This window comes from Callorhinchus milii, unplaced genomic scaffold, assembly GCF_018977255.1.
Source record: "Callorhinchus milii isolate IMCB2004 unplaced genomic scaffold, IMCB_Cmil_1.0 Scaffold14, whole genome shotgun sequence".
Classification (NCBI taxonomy): domain Eukaryota; kingdom Metazoa; phylum Chordata; class Chondrichthyes; order Chimaeriformes; family Callorhinchidae; genus Callorhinchus; species Callorhinchus milii.
The window spans coordinates 13,491,872-13,510,570 of record NW_024704755.1 but is presented as its reverse complement, the minus strand read 5'-3'; the positions used below and the strand labels follow the sequence as shown (position 1 = coordinate 13,510,570).

The following is an 18,699-nucleotide window of genomic DNA, read 5'->3' as shown; positions in this document are numbered from 1 at the left end:
CCCGAACATGCAGACGGGACCTAGTCTTAATGTGTCATCCGAAGGACAGCACCGTCGACAATGCAGCGGCACCCCCAGCACAGCATTGGAGATTAGGAGCTATTTCAAATACAAGTATTATTATTATCATCATCATCATTATTATTACATTTTCCATTTTCTTTCTATTTGTTTTTTTTCTCTTTCCCTGTATGTGTGTGTGTGTGCGATCACACCCCAACCTCCTTAACTCTCTCGCAGCGCCCTTTAGTTTAGCTGCAAGACACGTGCCCTGTAAAGCGAGGACATTCTTATAAAAAGAACCACAATAATTTCAGTGAGGGGAGCAGTGGTTTGAACACCAATCAAGTTGGCAGCCACCTCCGCATGTAGGATAGCCATCTCCCTCTCAGAGGAGGGTTTGTTTGGAAAGCTGCAGTGTCCGTCCGGGCAGGACTTGAAATGCGAGCTGCTTTCGTCTTGCCCAGGGGAGCCACTGGGCAGAGATTAAAGAGGCTGTTGGTTTCTCGAAGGCTTTCTCTTTGAACGCTCGAGGCACACTTAGCAGGACAGAGCCGCTCTCATGTGAAGCGGGGTCTCGGAGGGATATCGGGTTACGCTGGCCTGAGCCGGCTGGCAGCCCGTCAGAACCTCCTCTGAGGACGTCTCTCATGGAAGCCTTCCCAAGACAGTGTGAGCTCTAGCTGAGCAGAGCAGACACACGAGCCTCAGCCCAGTCCTTACCTGCCTGCCATTAATCAGAGAGTGCTCATCACTGCCACGCGAAAATCAATATGAATCATATAATTTCTCCAGAAAATAACAGCGCGTTGCTTAAATATTTAACGTTGGGGTTTTTAATAGTTGATGCCTCACCCAGTCAGCAGCTTCTCCTGTTTTTTTTTAACAGTGAAGTCTTATTCGCAAAAAAAAGATGATTCGCATATCATCCACCCGCCCGATCAATATTGATTATAATAATCATAATTTGGTCACTTGATCCACGGCTGCTTGTGGGACGCTGCTGTGCGCAATTGGCTGCCGCGTTTCGCCCACAAAATATACGGTCAATTCACGTTACTGTATATTCTGTGAAGCGCTTTGAGACGTCTCGAAGACATGATAAGGGGCTATATCAAATGCAAGGATTATTATTATTAGCAGCAGAGCTCAGCTACCAGGAGATAAGCTGCCTGAATGGGATGGGATGGGGGGGGGGGGGCTGGAGTTTTTTGCAGGGATTCTGAGGAAGGGTACTTACTTACATAGAGGCTGTCAGTCAGACAGACTGTCATAGCAACTGTGATACCATCACTCCCTTATCCGTCTGAAGCCAGAGTCTGCTCACTGTTTAAGAGCTCGCTCACTCTCATTTTCTCTCTCTTTCTCTCTCTTTATCTCTTTTTCTTTATCTGATTTTCTTCACTACAGACACTCACTGCTTGGCACTCACTCACTCACTCACTCACTGCACGGTAAAATTCTGCAAGGTGCTTTGAGACATTTCGTCGACGTGATAAGGTGCTATATCAAGTGGAAGCATTATATGTATATGCACAGCATATACACACACTTATTTTAACAGACACAGTGATGATGTGAGCTCAGGACAGTTTTGAGTCTAGCAGCACGGACACGAGCAGCGATGAGGAATTTTTTCCCCTTTAGCCTCTGGTGGGCTGTTTGCCCCCAGGGATCTGAACCACGAAGGGACAAGTCATCTACTCACCTGACACACACAGACGCTCTCTCCAGCAGGAGTTATTGCATTAGCAGCAGGCACCCACCTGACCTTCGACCCTGTCCCTAACCCAGGGTTCAAAGATTAATGACATCCCCAGCCCTGGCTCACCATCTGCACTTGAACGGTTTTCAAAATCTGAGTTGTTTTTATTTCCCGTGACCTTTTGTTTTCATTTTGGGGAAAAAAGTGAATCATTTGTAATTATTAATTTTTTTGCAATCCGTCCTGGATTCCCGGAATTCCCGATCAGGTGAAACACGTGAAGCTAAACGTCTCTGTGCCAAACCAGTGACCTGTGCGGTCACAAGGTGATTCCACTTGTTTTGGCACGTGGAGGCAGAAAATTGGAGTATGAATCCTGTGTGCAGGTGTGTGTGTGTGTGTGTTTGAGGCCAATCCTCTCATGTGGCCTCTCGTCACTGCCCCAGCAGTTAGTAGGATGCTGAGAAAGGAAGGCATCACAGACCCCGAAGTTCTCTTCCTTCCATGGGTACCATGGTGATGTGTTTGCATTACACCTCGTGCTGTACAGAGGACGATCTGTTTTGCTCTGTCTCAGTTTCTCCCGTGCTGTCTGATGAAGAGAACTGACCTGTTCGTTCAAGGGGTGTAAGCTCATGTGGTGCAACGGACTGGGAAGGTGCCAAGCTCTGCAACTGCCACTGTGGATAAGATAACTGCGGAGATTAAAGTCTTATGCAACCAGGCTCATTAAATAGCTTCCTATTAGCTCAGTTGAAAGAGCTCTCACCTCTGGGTCAGATGGTTGTGAGTTCAAGCCCCTCATTAGGACTTGATTGAGCAATAGTCCATATCGCTCTGCACAAATTGGCTGCATGTTTGCCCACACAATACACAGGCTTTACACGACACAATCAACCCTGCAAAGTGTATTTAAGACCTCCTCTCAACGGGAAAGGCGCTAGATCAAATCTGAGGATTATTATGAATCCCCAGATCAGAGACAGTGTTCCCATTGTTGGGAATAGTCAGGAATAAAGTTCACTTCAAGTGACGCCCAAATACCCCCCCCCTCCCCACCCACCTGGGTATTGAACTCAGAACAGGGCTCGGAGTTGGGTGCGACTCCACCACTGAAGCCTCATGGATTGTGAATGACAAACCTCTGTCTGAGGAATGCACGACAATCTTTGCTGAGTCAGATGACAGGAAGCCCGATGAGTCATTGGAATATTTGTTCCCTGAATCAGCTTCATTCACCTGTCGCACGTTCAACATTCCAGCCTCTGTCTTGCTCATTGTGCTTCTTACTGGAACTGTGTGCTGACGTGAACAAGCACCTATACTCACAGAGCGGGGTCAGGGAGGAGAGGTTATACAGTTATACAGTGGGATCCTGTAGTGTAGTGGTTAGCTCGCTCATCTCGCTAGTGAGAGGACTCCTGGGCGGGGTGAAACCTTAGAGAAGTTTCCTAACTCCACATGTCTCTGTTCACCTAGTAGTAAGTTGGAACCCGGTTGTTAGCCAATTGGCGGATCGCTTTTCGGGGGTAATAATCCCTCAAAAAAAATTGGTCACTCAATCCACGACTGTTTGTGGGACACTGGTGAGCGCAATCAACTGTCACGTTTCACCCACAAATCCAGTCAATCCACATTACGATATATGTTCTGTGAAGCGCTTTGAGACATCTCAACGACATGATAGGGTGCTATATCAACCACAACAACAACAACAACTTATATTTATATAACACGCTTCACACTGGGTAGTGTCCCAGAGCGCTTGAACGCACCAGTTATTATTATGATTATTATCTATAATGGAACTATGACGTCTATTCCTTGCAGTTTTCTTTACCTGGAAGGGGATTACACCCGAGCTGGGGGATTGGAATCGAGAGGGATGGAAGGTAGAGGGGGTGGGAGTGTGGGCGATGGCACGGCCTGGGTTGAGAGACTGATTGACTGACTGATTGACAGACTGGCTGATGGGCTGTCCTCTTGCTGTGTCCTAGATATCTGGAGCCTGGGGGTGATTCTGTACATGCTGGTGTGTGGCTACCCACCCTTCCACGAGGTCAACGACAGCGAGACCCTGACCATGATCATGGATTGCCGCTACACAGTTCCACAGCACGTTTCCACCGCCTGCCAGAGGTGAGTCCAGTTTTAACATTAAAGTTAATATTTTTATTTTCAGATGCATGGAATACTTTGTGCATTTGGCATTGTTTTCATTGGGACTCACTAACAACGCAGTTCTATCCCTCCTTCCTCTTGTCTTTTTGATCGTGCTCGAGTATGCCACTAGGTTTGCTAATACATACAAGACAGCCTGGGTCGGATCTAATAAGGAGTTTAAGAGAAACTTCTTCACTCAGAAAGAGAGGGTGGAACTCACTGCTAGAAGCTGTGTTTGAAGCAAAGAACCTCAGTGTATTTAAGAGGGAGCAGATACGAGGGAGAAGGAAATAGTGTTTTGTCTACAAAACACTTTACGGTATATCCTGTGAAGCGCTTTGAGATGATTCGAAGTCATGATAAGGCGCAATATCAAATGCAAGACTTATTATTATTATTATAGAGGAGTAGAGGAGGGTGAGGGCAGAGTATAAACACCGACTAGTTGGGTTGATTGCCCTGTTTCCATGCAGAATTGCTGCATGTAATTCTGTGAACGTGTAGAGATGTGCCTCAACCCAGCCTCTCCACCCTATACACAGCGAGTGTTGGCTGTCAGCCAGAGCATTGTACCGACACCGAGAGAGACAGAGGGAAGCTGGTTACCAGCTCAGTCCTGCTCTGGCACAAACACCCCAGGAAATGTGTCACTCCGACTGGCACCCGGTTGGAGTGGAGACTTCCTGTTCCTGTCAGTGTGACTCGGAGGTGATTAGAAACAATTTGGGATTCGAGCCTGAGCCCGTGATGTGGGAGGCCTGATAGAGACCAGCTGTCGAACAAACACGATGGAAGATAAACATATGCAAAGCTTCAAAGGCAGCCCACCCCACCCCCATCCTCCTCCCAGCCCCGTGCCTACAACATACTTAGCGCTGCGTGGTGGCGGATTATTAGACCGTATTAAGTCCAAATATTGTCAATTAGCTTGCTGAGGACTCGGGAAGGATTGTCATTAGCGATGCCTCTGAGATCGCATGACTGTGGATCTCGTTGCCAGAGCAATTTTGAGTATTAATAAAACCTCTGTACGTGCCCGGCAATGTTGCTGCCTTGTTGTCGTGGTAACGGGGGCTCTCTCTTTCACCGAGCGTGGTTGTCCGCTCTCTGCGTGTAGATTTCAGTGGCCGGACGTTTAGTCTGGGGAGAGCAGCGAGGCTGATACCCAGGGTTAGAGCGATGAGCTTGGAGGAACAAGGAGCATCCAGACAAGCAGCATTAATTAATAGTAATCCTTGCATTAGGATGTAGCATCTGATCACATCGCTGAGAAGTCTCAAAGCGCTTCGCAGGACACACCGCCTCACTGCTCCTGTGAGATGAGCTCACGTTGTTTTGATCCAGGAAACGCTCGAAGCTTCTGCTTCTTGCAGTGATTGCCCACATGGCAGAGCCGGCCCTCGGCACCGCGCTCAGTCCTCTCCGCTTCAGTGATGGGCTGCGCTGGAGCACGGCCCTGACCCACTCTGCTTTCAAGGCCAGCCGTTCGGGCCAGGTCATCCAACGTCACAGTTGGATCATCAGTCAGGGTCTGACATCAGTATGGTCGCTCGCATATCCTTGGTCAAAGCTGGGAATCCGAGAGAAAGTGACACAGTGCCAGGGATTGTAGCAATGTGGGAGTGCTCGCTCACTCGCTCGCTCACTCATTCACGCACTCACCCACCCACCCACTCCCTCACTCACCCACCACCCATTCACTCACTCATTCATTCACTCACTCACCGACCCATTCACTCACTCACCCACACATTCACTCACTCAACCATTCACACACCCACGCACTCACTCACCCACCCACTCACCGACCCATTCACTCACTAGCTGATTCGCACACCCGCTTGGCAGCAGTTTTTAATTTGAACAGGAATGTTTTGGATGTCGTACAGTAGAGCAGATTGTTTATTATACAACCGGGCAGGAAAACCACAATATTTGGGGAGTTGTATTATTCTCAGGCAAACCAGGACCTTTTTGGAGGGCCTATGTTAAAAATAGGTTACACTTTCCACTAGTATTCTGTTTATCTTGTTCCCCCGGGGCTCCATTAGTTTGAGATGTTTGGAGCTGGTCCCTGAGCACAGTGGGGGTAGGGGTTGATTCCCAGCCCCCACGGCCTGTATGAGCTTGTCTCTCACTCACCTCCCTGCCAGGCATGTGTGCCTGCTGTAAACAACAACAACAACAACAGACATTTGTTTAGCACCTTTCACGTCAGGAGGAGATCCTGAAGTCCCTAAACCCTGGCTGTGGCTCAGGCGATAGCGCTCTCGCCTCTGGTTGAGGGCTTGAACCTTGCAATGAGATTACAATCTGAGAGATATCAGAGCGAGGCGGGGGTGCGGGGGGAAGAGAAAGGTGGGGGGGGGGGTAAGAGGGGGACTTTTCATCGTAATTCTAAGCGAACGTGAGTTACGACGCAGTGTGTGGCGACAGCACAGAGCCAATCTCATTCTCAAACCAGGCGTGTGAGGGTGCTGATCTGCGGTGGCTTGAAATGGCATTGAGTTAAATACGCAGAGACAGAAGGAGAATTGCTAATCCATGTTATTCGCAGTGACATCTAATTAAACTGTTGCTGGCTGAATTCGACTCTGGGCCACAGGGTGGATCGGGGCTGTAGTGACAGGAGAACCCAGCGATCTGCTCCCAGCTGCTGTCTCAGGTCCTGAAATGCCTGGAGGGGCACTTATTGAGCCTGAGGCCGGGGGACTCGCTGCCTCAATCTGTACACGCTCGCTGGGCAGCCCCTTTCACGGTACATCGCCTGCCTGATGTCCTATCTAAACGCCACATCTCATCTCGGGAGCCACAGCATTTCACAGAATTTTGTTAATAATAATTATAATTCTAGTATTTGATATAATGTCTTATCACATGGTTGAGATGTCCCAAGGTGCTTCATAGGATATACCGTAAAGTAGAGGGGACTGTGTGTTTTGTGGCCGAAATGCAGCGGCCAGTTTGCCCACAGCAGTGTCCCACAAACAACCATGGAGTGAGTGACAGTTTTATAATGGAGGATTTGTTGACCAGGGAGAGAGAGAAACTCCTTTCTTTTTCCAAATAATCTTCGAATAGTCTGCGGGATATTTAAAGTCCACCTGAACAGGCAGGGTTTAATGTCTCATCTGAAGGATGACTTCTCCCAACAATGCAGCACATCTCCAGCACTGCATTGGAGCGTCAACCGAGACGGTTGAGTTCCAAGTCCCAACACAGGGGCTTGAACCCACAACCTTCTGACTCGGAGGTACTACCAACTGAGCCAGACTCACATTAAATTGCTTCAGGGAGGAGGGATTAGTGCGTACGAATAATTTATAACGTAGCTTGTATTTATGCAGCGCCTTTCACGGAAAATCAACAGCTTGAAGCGCTTTGCAAAATCAAATTAAAAATGAATTGATCGGAAAGTGAATATTATTACAGAGGCAAACGTGACAGTTAAACCACAATGTTGATATTCCATAAGCAGTGGCGAGGGGAGCACCTCACTTGTTTGAATTTGGGATAAAGGAGAGGAAATTAAGCCAGAAAACTGGAAGAAAGATTCCACGTTACTTTCAGATAAGAGACGGTAAACCTTCCCTTTAGATCCACCTGAGTTGCAAGGCTGACAGAATGTACAATTCATAACACCATCTCAAAGTATAGGATGAACTGGGAATTAATGATGCAATTTGTATTTAATATAAAAAATTAATAATAACCCTTTTATTTGATATAATCCCTGTGCCATCATAATGTCTCAAAGCGCTTCTCAAAGTTAATAACAATAATGATCCTTACATTTGATATAGCGCCTTTCAAATATATCTCAAGATAAACACTTTTAAAAGGAGTCAGCTCTAGGGGTATGTGGAAAAGATCAGAAAAATGGGATTGAAAGGTTTGCAATAGAAGGAGCTCTCAGACATGATTCGGCGAATGGTCTTTTTCTGTGCTGTAAATTTCTATGGTTCAATGTCAGGAGGATGCGCTTTGCATGATTTTACTGCGAAGCATAGTAACTGTGTGTTGTGCAGGCAGGTGCAGCAGCCAAGTTGCGTCGAGCCATGTTCCTCAAACAGGCGTGAAATGAGTGAACCATGGAAGGAAATGTCGGCCAGGACACTGGGAGAAATTCCTAGTGTTTTCCGTTAGTCTCACGGGATCTTTAACGTCCCCCCCATCAGACAGACAGGAGCTTGATTTAACAATAGAATGATGTTCTGTGGACAAACCTAGCAGCCAACGTGTGCCAGCAACTATGAGTGAAATTCATTTGAATGCATGAGATCAGGACTAAAGGAACTACCCGCAGCACTGAGATAAGCAATAGGCTGTGGTTGCCAGCTGTTCGCCTGTGTTCAGATCTCTTCTGACTGACTGGAGCAGGGCATCTGTGCTGGAACACAGCCTGTTGTGCGTGTGTGTGTGATGTTGTGTGGTTGGCTCCACTGCAGATCCCTGACCTATAAGGATTGGGACAGGCAGGACTCGCTAATGCTATAATAATAATAATAATAATAATAATAATAATAATAATAATAATAATCCTTGCATTTGATATAGCGCTTTTCACGTCAGGAGGACGTCCCAAAGCGCTTCACAGAACACACTGTAAAGTGAATTGACTGTATATTTGTGGGCGAACACGGCAGCCAATTGCGCACAGCAATGTCCCACAAACAGTCGTAGATTGAAAATGACCAATTTATTATTGTTTTTGGTTTTGGAGGGATTATTATTAGGCTCTGTGTGGAGTAAGGAAACTTGCCCAAGGTTTCGCCCTCTGCCTGGAATTGAACTCAGGTCTCTCACTTGCAAAGCGAGTGCTCTAACCACTGAGCTACAGGACTCCACTATGTACAACAGGGAAGGACTTAAAGGTGGGATGGGGTCAGGGGAGGAAATGGAGATACTAAACTTGAACCACAGGGATAAAAGTGGTGAATTGGTGACACCCACTGAATCCTTGAGTTCTTGTCTGTTCTTTTTCGTCACTAAGTGAGTCCTACCACCAACAACGCCGTGAGGCTTCTACCTTTAAACACCGGTGACTTGTACAGTGAAGCAGACTTGATGGGCTGAATGGCCTCCTCCTATTCCTGTTTTCCTAATGCTACTCGGTCATTAATTAGTTATTGTGACATCTGATGTAGCTTGCAACATTGGTCAAACCGCGTCTGTAAAGTGTAGTGACTGTGTATTGTGCAATCAGTTGCACCCAGTAATGTCCCACAAACAGCCATGGAGTGAGTGACTAATTTTACTTGGCGGTGGGGGGGAGTTGTTGGCCAGGTCACAGGGAGACAGAAACTCCTGTCTCTTATCAAATGTGATTTTAACATCCATCTGAACAGGCAGATGGGATGCCAGTTTAATGTCTCACATGAAGGACGGTACCTCTTAACAATCCAATGCTCCCCCAGAACTGCACTGGAGCATCAGTCCAGATGATGAATCTCAAGTCGGGGCATGAGACAGGAGAGAGTGATCCAGTTTGATGCCTTTTAGTTTAGTTTAACACTGTCACCTGTCGAATTAAAGTCCCTGTCTGTCTGCTACCCTGTGGCGAGAGAGTCCGAGTTGGCCTACGCCTTTAAGGAACCTGAGTGGGAGACAGCTGCTTTTAAGTTGTTGATCTGCACAGAGCTTCGAGGGAATATAGGAATCGCCGAGACTGGGAGCCTTGTGTTGAGAGTGTTGTGGAAACAGGATAAAAACATCAAAGGCAGGGCTTAGCTGTCTGCTCGCTGGCTTGACACCTCTTGCGGGTTGGAGCCTCAGATCACTTGGATTTCCAACAGCACTGACCCCTTATTGCAAAGTATTCCCAGGCGCTCGGAGCAGAGGGTTCACTGCAATCCTCAGAGATTTATTTAGACCGGGCTGATTCGCATCTCGGAGGTAAAGGATACATATTAAAAGCATCAGAAGCTGAAGTTGTCGCTGGGCTCCAAAAAGGGATTGGATAGAAGATTAAAGGGGAGAGCAAGCAGGACAGGAGAGGGAGGAAATACACTTGGCTTTTGTGTGGATGCTACCCCACGTGAGGGGCGCGATATAAATGCAGGTTGTTGTTGTTGTTTTTGGGCTTGCCCTGCCTGGCCCAGACTCCCAGGCAGAGCAACTGATATGCGAGCTATCAGTCATCGTGTATTCCCCATCCAAAATCCTAGTGAAGCTTTGGGCTGTTTGCATTGCGATGGCTTATCTGCATGTGACTTTCACTTGGGTTAACATCCCATCTGAAGGTCAGCACCTCCGACAATGCAGCTCTTCCCCAGATCATTCCTTCAGTATAATAGCTGGCAAAAAATAAGTCCAGATAAAAGATTAGATAACTTTGTTTAAAGGTTTCAAAACGATTCTATCATTATAATAATAATCCTTGCATTTTAACCAACATTTGTATCACATCATCGAGATGCCTCAAAGCGCTTTCACAGGATATAATGCAAAGTTGTAGTGTATTTTATGGATCAACGCAGCGGCCAATCTGCACATCAATGTCCTTGGAGTGTGTGACCGTTTTGATTTTGGGAATTGTTGGCTCGGATTTTTGTTCTTAGTTAACAGGTTATTCGAACGAGTGAATAATTAACCGTTTGGTAACTTTTATTATTGGTGGTATGTAGAATATCAGTCGTGCATATCGGGGCTCTGGGGTCACCAGTGAAGTGACCGAAGGCATGGTTGAAAGGGAGGGTCTTGAGATGGGTCTTGAAGGAAGCAATGGAGAGGACAAGGCAGAGGGTCTGCGAGATGGCGTTCCAGAGGGTGGGGTCAGCGAGGCTGAAGGCACACCCTCCAATGATGGTGCGGGCAAGACGGGAGATGTGAAGCAGGCCGGAGCCCGCTGAGCAGAGGGAGCGAACAGGTTGGTAAGGGGTGGCTGTCAACCACAAGAAAGCCATGGGAGACCATGGATGAAGAAGAACCTTCAGCCCTTTTTGATCTCCAATGGGGAAAACACCTGGGGAGAGAGAATAATTCTGTAGCGTTGATGTGAAAGTGTGCGGTCTTATCTCACTCCTGGCTAAAGGTGTCAGAGCTTTACTTGGCAATGTGTTCTCCTGTTTTGACAAGGAGGTGATTATGTGATTATTGTGCGTGTGAGTTGGAGGTTACTGGGTTAATTTATAACCTACTGACACGCTCATTATCCTGAAGCTATAAAAAGTGGAGAGAGAGATTAGTGATCCAAGGTAAAGGGAACAATGGTGCATTTGTAGGAGGAATGCACTTTCACCTCTGTGGTCGAGGTTCAAGCATAGCCTAGAGGGATGGCCAACCATATTGCCAGTAGCTGCCAGGACACTGGACTCTTGTGTCTTTTGGAAAAAAACTCAATGGAAAGCCAGTTGGGTGGGCCTTCAGCTTCTCTGCCCCCACCTTGTTGAACTCCCTCCTCACAGTCCCTTTGCCTCGCTCCCTCCCTTGCCTCCTTCAAGGCCTGTCTCAAGACCCTCTACGATTGCATCTTCAGTCATCTATTCCCACCCCCACCCTCCCTGCCTCTACCCCTCCTAATCCCAATCCCCAGCTCGGGTCCAAAGCCCTAACTGTCCAGATCCTTGGCATGTCCTCCTGATATAAAGGGCGGTATACACATGACATTTGTTGTTGTTGTTGTATCCTGGAAGGACGAGATCAAAAGGGCTGAAGGTTCTTCTTCATCCAATCTCATCTCAACTGATCTCGCGGCGATTTCGTCAAGTCCTGAGTCACAAACGCTGGCTGCTGCTTGTAGCACGAGGACATCAGCCATCCAAACGTTTAACATTTCTTCAGATTGGTTTCATCTCTGAAGCGTGTTATTAGGCAAATATCATTCCTCCAGCTGAGATCCTCAGGGAAACCCAGAATAGAAACAATCACTCGGACTGTTTTTAATGTTGGAATCTGTTTGCTCTCTGTTCTCTCTGTGCCAGGACCTGTTCGCGCAATACTAGTCCTATAATAATAATAATAATCCTTGATTTGATATAGCGCCTTACCATGTCATCGCGTCATCGAGACGTCTCAAAGCACTTCACAGGATATATTGTAAAGTGGATTGACTGTGTATTTTGTGGGCAAAATGTGCATTGTTGTCTCTCTGTCCTTTTCCTTTGTGATGTCTGAACATGAAATCGGGAGAGAGGAAAAGAAACAGCTCTCAAGTGTTAAATAAGGACTTGCGAATCCATTGCTTGTTGCAGTGTAGCCTGGAAACCCTTGTTAGCTCGCTAGTGACTCCCGCTGGTCACCGACTGTGTTGCGCTTTGTGTTGTTGCAGTTTGATCTCGAGGATGCTGCAGAGGGACCCGAAGAGGCGGGCGTCCCTGGGAGAGATTGAGAGCCATCCCTGGCTCCAGGGCGTGGACCCATCACCGGCCAAGAAGCTCAGCCTGCCTCTGACCTCCTACAAGAGCTTGTCGGACGAGGAGCATGAAATCATCATCCAGTCTATGGAGTGTGGCAGCATCGCTGACCGAGGAGCTATCCAGGAGTAAGTGCTGCTCGTCTGCTTGTCTTTCCCAGAATCAGGAGAAGATGAACTGCAGGAAATGTACATGTTTCAGGTGCAGGCTGTGTGTCAGCCTGATTCAGTCAGTCATGATAATAGTCCTTGCATTTGATGTAGCGCCTTTCACGTCATTGAGATGTCTCAAAGTGTTTCACTGGATATACTGTGAAGTGGATTGACCGTGTAGGTTCGTGGATGAAACATGGCAGCCAGTTTGCGCAAAGCAATGTCCCCCAAACAGCCATGGAGCGAGTGATCAATTTTATTGGGTGATAGTTGGCCAGGACACCGGCAGAGAGAAACTCCCTTCTCTTTTCGAATAGCACCATATCAGAAAGAGTGAGCATTGAGGTGTGTCACACTAAACAGATAACACCTTCTTAGAGGAGGGTGAGTTTCTTGGGCGTTAGCCTGGTATAATCAGGAGCACTCTCCTCTCTGGATCAGAAGGTTGTGGCCTGTGGGCTGCTAACCTTGTGCAAAACTATACCCACCTTCCTCCCACCTTCACACGGGCTGTCACTCAGACAGCTGTCTCTCTCTCTAGCGTGAGTGGTACTTGTGTTCTTGACATCTGTTCAACACAGCAACTACTAGACCTCAGCGTTAAACAGAGAGAGAGGTATCTGTATATCAATCATCTCGCAGGTCCTATCACTTTCTGTGATGTTAGCCAGACCTCACCAACTTGGTGCATTTAGTCCTGGATGAGATCATCCTGTTTGAGAAGATGAGGCAGAAGATTTATCTGTGTTATATGCAAGGGCATGTCATTAGTCCCCTTCCCCAGATAGCTTGACCTCGGCACTTAACCTTTAGAAGTTAAGTAAGGATGATATCATTGCTAATTTTAGCTCGTGAGGCCGCCTGCGGCCTCCTGCTGAAACTTCAGGTGGTCGTGAAATATTGCACAACTTGATAAGAGAAAGCAGTTTCTCCCTGTGTCGTGGCCGAAAATCCCCCAGATAGATTTGATCACGGCTGTTTGTGGGACAGTGCTGGGCACCGAGTGGTTCTCTTGCTCGCCTACAAAACTCACGGTCACTAGACTTGACGGGTAAATCCTGTGAAGTGGTTGAGACGTCCTTGCCGAGGTCACGGGCGCGATAACAAATGGAAGGAAGATTAGTTTGGGGTTACTCTTGTGTTATCGCGCTTTAGAGCGCTTCGTAAAGGTAGTTTTCCGAGTGGTTTTCGGTAACTGGTCAGCCAGGACAATAACACTACTTTGTTACACTTCATCGGATGTTACTTTTCTGAGTAGATTTGATACTACTTTGTGCAGGGGGTGGACATTTTGTGCGCTGGATATCTTGTCAAGTCATTCCTGAATGGTCTTACTAACAGTGTCTCTACACCAACGATGACAGGATCTATGCTTGTCTTGTACTGCCACAAGCGCTCGCATTCAACTTGTGGGTTAGAGGACTTCCTGATCTTCTCTAGTTGTTGATGATGGTGATGATAAGAACACAAGAATTTGCCAGGCCAAAGAAGGCCAAGGTACATCTAGTTCACCTTCCATCATCCTGGCAGTCGCTTGACATGTCGTGTCCCAAACTATGTACTGTATCCCCGAGATATTATTTTCTCGCAGAAATCTATCTCATTTGTTCTTGAAACGGACAACATTTTCTGCTTCCACTATCTGTCTCCCGAGGGAGCCTGTTCCATAAGTTTATCACTCGCTCACTGAAGTAGTGTTTCCGCAGATTTGCTCTCAATTTACCCCCCCGATCAATCCCAGTCCTTGTCACCTGGTTCTACTGTTCAGGACAAGATAAAACAGCTTATCATGATGAATGCAGTGACGGGCAGCCAGACTCTGTCACTCACGCTCTCTATGGTTCTCTCTCAGGGCTCTGGAGGCAGACGACTACAATCACATCACGGCTACGTACTTCCTGCTGGCGGAGAGGATCCTGAGGGAGAAGCAGGAGAAGCAGACGCAGAGTCAGAACCTGAACCTGGATTATAACTGGAGCAGTCACGTGCAGTGCAGGTACGTGATCCAGAGTGGGGACCCGCTGTGTGGAGTCAATGACCGACTCTGTCCCCATTCCACCCACCGCCCCTCTCTGTCCCCCCTGCACCTCTCTGCCCCTCCACCAGTCCCTAACCCCCGCCGCTCTCTGCCCCACTGCCCCTGTCTACCACCCCTCCCCGGTCCCCTCTGCCCCTCTGTGCCTCTCGTGACTGATGGACGATGTGTCTCCTTATTACAGACAGTCCTTATCGACTCCGATCACCAGCTTCGTGGCTGCCATGGAGCAGCGTGGACAGCCGCCCCTCCCCCACAACGGCTTCTCACTGGAGCGTCCTGCCAGGGGCAGGGGTGTTGGAGACGGGGGGACCGGGGGGGCCGAGGGTGTGGGGCCAGGGAGGGGCAGGGCTGTGGAGCTGAAGAAAATAGCCAAGCCCCCGAGCGGGGCCCCGGGGCCCTCCCCCATCCAGATCCTCCTGCGCTCCTCGCTGGAGGCCTCCGTCACCCCCAAGACCCCGCCCGTCCTGCAACAAATCTGTGAGGAAGATGAGGAAGAGGAGGAGGAAGATAAAGTGGCCGTGGTCCAGGTGCTGAAAGGGACATGTTTGCCCAGTGAGGCTTTGAGGCCCTGCATGGGGCCTGGGCACATGGACATACAGAAGCCCGCCTCCAGGAGCCCCGACAAGGGGGGCAGGCGGGGGGCGGGCACAGAGCCGGCAGCCGAAACCCAGGAGGGTCCTCGGCAGCGGGCGGCGGCCACAGAGCCAGCCGCCCGCGGGGTCCTGATCACGGGCCTGACAGGCGGGCCGGGTTGCTGCGGGCGCTGGGCAGAGCAGAGCGAGCAGCTCGCCGTGCACTTCAGCAGCCGGCCCATCAACCTGATGAACGAGAGCAACAACAACAGCGCAGGCAAGGAGGGCTCCAGGGCCCCGGAGCCCCCCAGCACCGGGGACAGAGAGGGGCCGGCCCCCGACAGCCCGCGGGCACGCCCGGCGGAGAGGACGGCAGAGCCGGGGGTCAGCGCGGACCCCCTGAGCAGGCCGGACCCCACCAGAGCCAAGAACGTTAACATCAGGGAGCGGATCCTGCAGATCCCACTGTGCGAAAAGGCGCTGGCCTTCAAAATCAAACCCAGCTCCAAGGACAACCTCCTGCCCTTCGGACAATTCAACTGCTGCCATGTCATCTGAGCTCCTGGGGGGGGGGGGGGGATACATGCACTTCCCCTCCTCCACCCCCACCCACACACAGACACACATACGTACACACATTCACTCGCTCACATCTCAGCCTCGGGGCTTGTGTGCGTGTGTGTGTGTGTGGGGAAGGGGACGCAAAGAGAAAGGAGACTTGAACGGTCGAGACACAATCGCGGGTATAAGGGCTTGAATGTACAGGTAGTTGTGTGCTTCTGCATTTCGGAGGCCGCCGAGAGACCTGGTGCTCTGTAGCAAAACTTGAGAACATCCTAACCGAGAGGCAGCTGGACAGCTCTGCAGTGTTAGAGCAGCAATGGGCGATCACTTAGGACTGTCATCCTGTACTTCATCGGCACGTTTGAGGCAGATCCACTCTCCTACCCCCCCACCCACCTCCCACCCCTAGCCCCTCCATCCCATCTTAGTTTTGTTCAGGATTATGTTCAAACTTCCAGAGAGTTTTGCTCTGTAAAATCCATCAACAATCCCACGCATTAACCGATGCCCGGCTCAGCGACCTTGTCTTGTCTCACTGCGGTGGTAACTTTCTAACAACTCAGCAAGCGAGTCACCCCTTTCTTTCACTGTGATCTTAAAAACAACGGCAACGACAGCGACAAAACAAAAAAAAACAACAGCCGAGACGAGCTGGAACGTTTTCACGTTCGTTGCCGTCCGATTCAGTTCTGTTACGTTTCTAATGAGATCTTTCATTTCGATCGGTAGCGCTTAGTTTTCCAAAAAAAGAGAGAAAGACCCATTGTAAATGCTGTTCTGTGAATGAGTCTTAAGCCAGTGTAAATATACTCTCATCGTATGAGGGTGCCCAGAATCCCTGTAAATATGAAATAGCAATTTTCCTAAATGATACAGTGCTGCATTTTATTTTATTGTACAACAGTATAATTTGTACATTTCGCCACTCCAGTCTATATTCTACATACGTGTACATAAGATAGTAGGAACTAATTGCAAACGCTTACTGGGTGCGAACCCACACTTATACAGAGCAGTGCAGCGTTTGGTTGGGGTGGGGTGTGGGGGGGGGAGGTTGGGTTGGGAAGTGGGGAGGCTGGCGAAAATTGCTTTAAAACATGAAGTATGTGACGGCGGTAATGCCCCCACCCCGTACGTGCCACATTACACGAGATGCATACGTTTACCCCCCCCAATCCCCTCCTATGTTTCGAAAATATTAATAAAGGATAATGTTCTCTTAACTTTTATTCCTGTCCCGACTTTTCTCAAGCTCTGGGTTCCCCAAGCCTTGCCTCACATCAGCCTGTACCTCAAATATATATATGTACGCACTCTCCAGGATAAGGATAAGCCAGACTCGACCCTCTGTGGGGGGGGGGAAGAGAGAGAGAGAGAGAGGGGGGGTGCGTTCCCTTCCAGACGTGGCGAAATTTCCCCTGCGTGGGTGGCCGTACCCGTGTGGAATTCTGTCCAGTTCGGATACTCTCAAGCCCGGTGATGGGTTTCTGGGTGTGTCGGAACCTTTATGAGTCCCCCCCCCTCCCCATTCCCCCCCATCCCCCAAGGAGGATGGCTTTGAGCACTGAGCCCAGCGAGTCGCCAAGACGTCAGCCTGGTTCAGCTGGCAGCGATCTGGCCTCTGGGTCAGAAACCTGTGGACTCTTGCCAAACCCCAACACCCTCGGGTATCAGCCACAGACAAGACACACACGACAAGGATTGGTAAGTTCTCTCACACTAAGGTGGGGGCACGAGCTAATCATGAACCTGTTTTTATCAGGCTCTCACCCTGGTTTGGGGGAAGAAAGGTGTAGAGTTAATGGCACATCTGAGTAATGGCCCCTATGGGGGCGGGGTGGAGGCAAGGAGGGAGGTGGCACAGCAGGTGAGGGAAGGACGCTGGAGATGCTTTCGCTGAGGTAGGTACAGGTAAGGCACCTTTACAGGTGTGACACTGACACAGGTAAAGAACCTTTAAAGGTGTGGCACTTCCCTATGTGACTTGCTCGGTAGCAGCTAAGAGTAAAACTTCTCTTTTTTTTCCCCATCTAACAAACCATGCCAAGCCATCCTCAGCACAGATTGTTCCTCTCTTTATACGAATGTGATGTAATGTGCAGAGAGACGTATGGCAGGAGGGATTGAGGATATGTTTGGATTGATTCGTACCTTAATACAACTCGAGCAGACTCATCAGAACTCGGTATATAAATACAAGTTGTTGTTTTTGTCACTGAGCTGATTCAGCTCCAGCAGTAGCCCGAAAGCACATGCTGGGGTCTAAGTTTGGATCCCACCAACCTACACCTAATACACTCCATCATTTGATAAGCAGAGCACATCCCTCTAGGGAGAGAGTGCGCATTCCATTTCAGACGAGTGGAAATTTCAATGTGTACGTGCCACGCATATAAAATCCTTGCATTCGACATGGTTTGATTTGGATCCTCTTAAGCATTGTGATGGGTTTCCGCATGTGTCAAGACAGCCGGCTGACCCAAAAAAAGACATTGAGTGGCACCGGTTTACTGTGACGTAACACTCCAGTGTTAATGCGTTATTTCCAGCTTCACGCCAGCATTAACGCTGATCCACTAACTATCCCCCGTGTAATCCTGTCTGTCAATGTCACTCCCATCACGTTGAGATGAGACACATTTCGAGAGGAGAGGACGGATTCGTGCCTCCAGCTGTTGCCAAGCAGTGTGTGCAAAGGCTCTTGGTATCTCGCTTTGGATCCAATTGTGGCTCCTCACTGCCGCCTTGGCTGAGAGGGTGGCAAGTCATCGGGGGAACATGGAAAGGTTATCAGCCCGGCGCAATGCTAGCGCTCTCGCCCCGGAGTCAGAAGCTTGCAGGTTCGTGCCCCACGTCTGGGTGTGCAATCACATAGTCTAAGCAGACACTCCAATGCAGTGCTGGGAGTGTGTTGCGTTGAGGTGCCGTCCTTCGGATGAGACGTTAATCTGAGGTCCCGTCTACCTGTCCAGGTGGATGTTAGAGATCCCATATTCAAAAAGAGAAGGGAGTTTCTCTCCCCCGGTGTCCTGGCCAACAATCACCCAAATAAAATTTGGCATTCCCATCATGTGCCAATTGGCTGCCACGTTTTGCCCACAAAATACAGTCACACCACTTCACAGTATATCCTGTGAAGCGCTTTGAGACA

The 18,699-nt window shown here is 49.0% G+C and overlaps 1 protein-coding gene across 1 annotated transcript in view; it reads left to right on the top strand.

Moving 5' to 3' along the window:
* Positions 1 to 16,771, top strand: part of snrkb (SNF related kinase b) — a 53,622-nt gene extending 36,851 nt beyond the window's left edge. Inside the window, exons 4-7 of the mRNA XM_042340409.1 lie at positions 3,703 to 3,844; positions 12,138 to 12,350; positions 14,227 to 14,370; positions 14,594 to 16,771. Coding sequence (XP_042196343.1) covers positions 3,703 to 3,844; positions 12,138 to 12,350; positions 14,227 to 14,370; positions 14,594 to 15,542 — 1,448 coding nt within the window. The 3' untranslated portion in view covers positions 15,543 to 16,771. The remainder of the gene's footprint in view (positions 1 to 3,702; positions 3,845 to 12,137; positions 12,351 to 14,226; positions 14,371 to 14,593) is intronic.
* Positions 16,772 to 18,699: the final 1,928 nt, after the last annotated feature.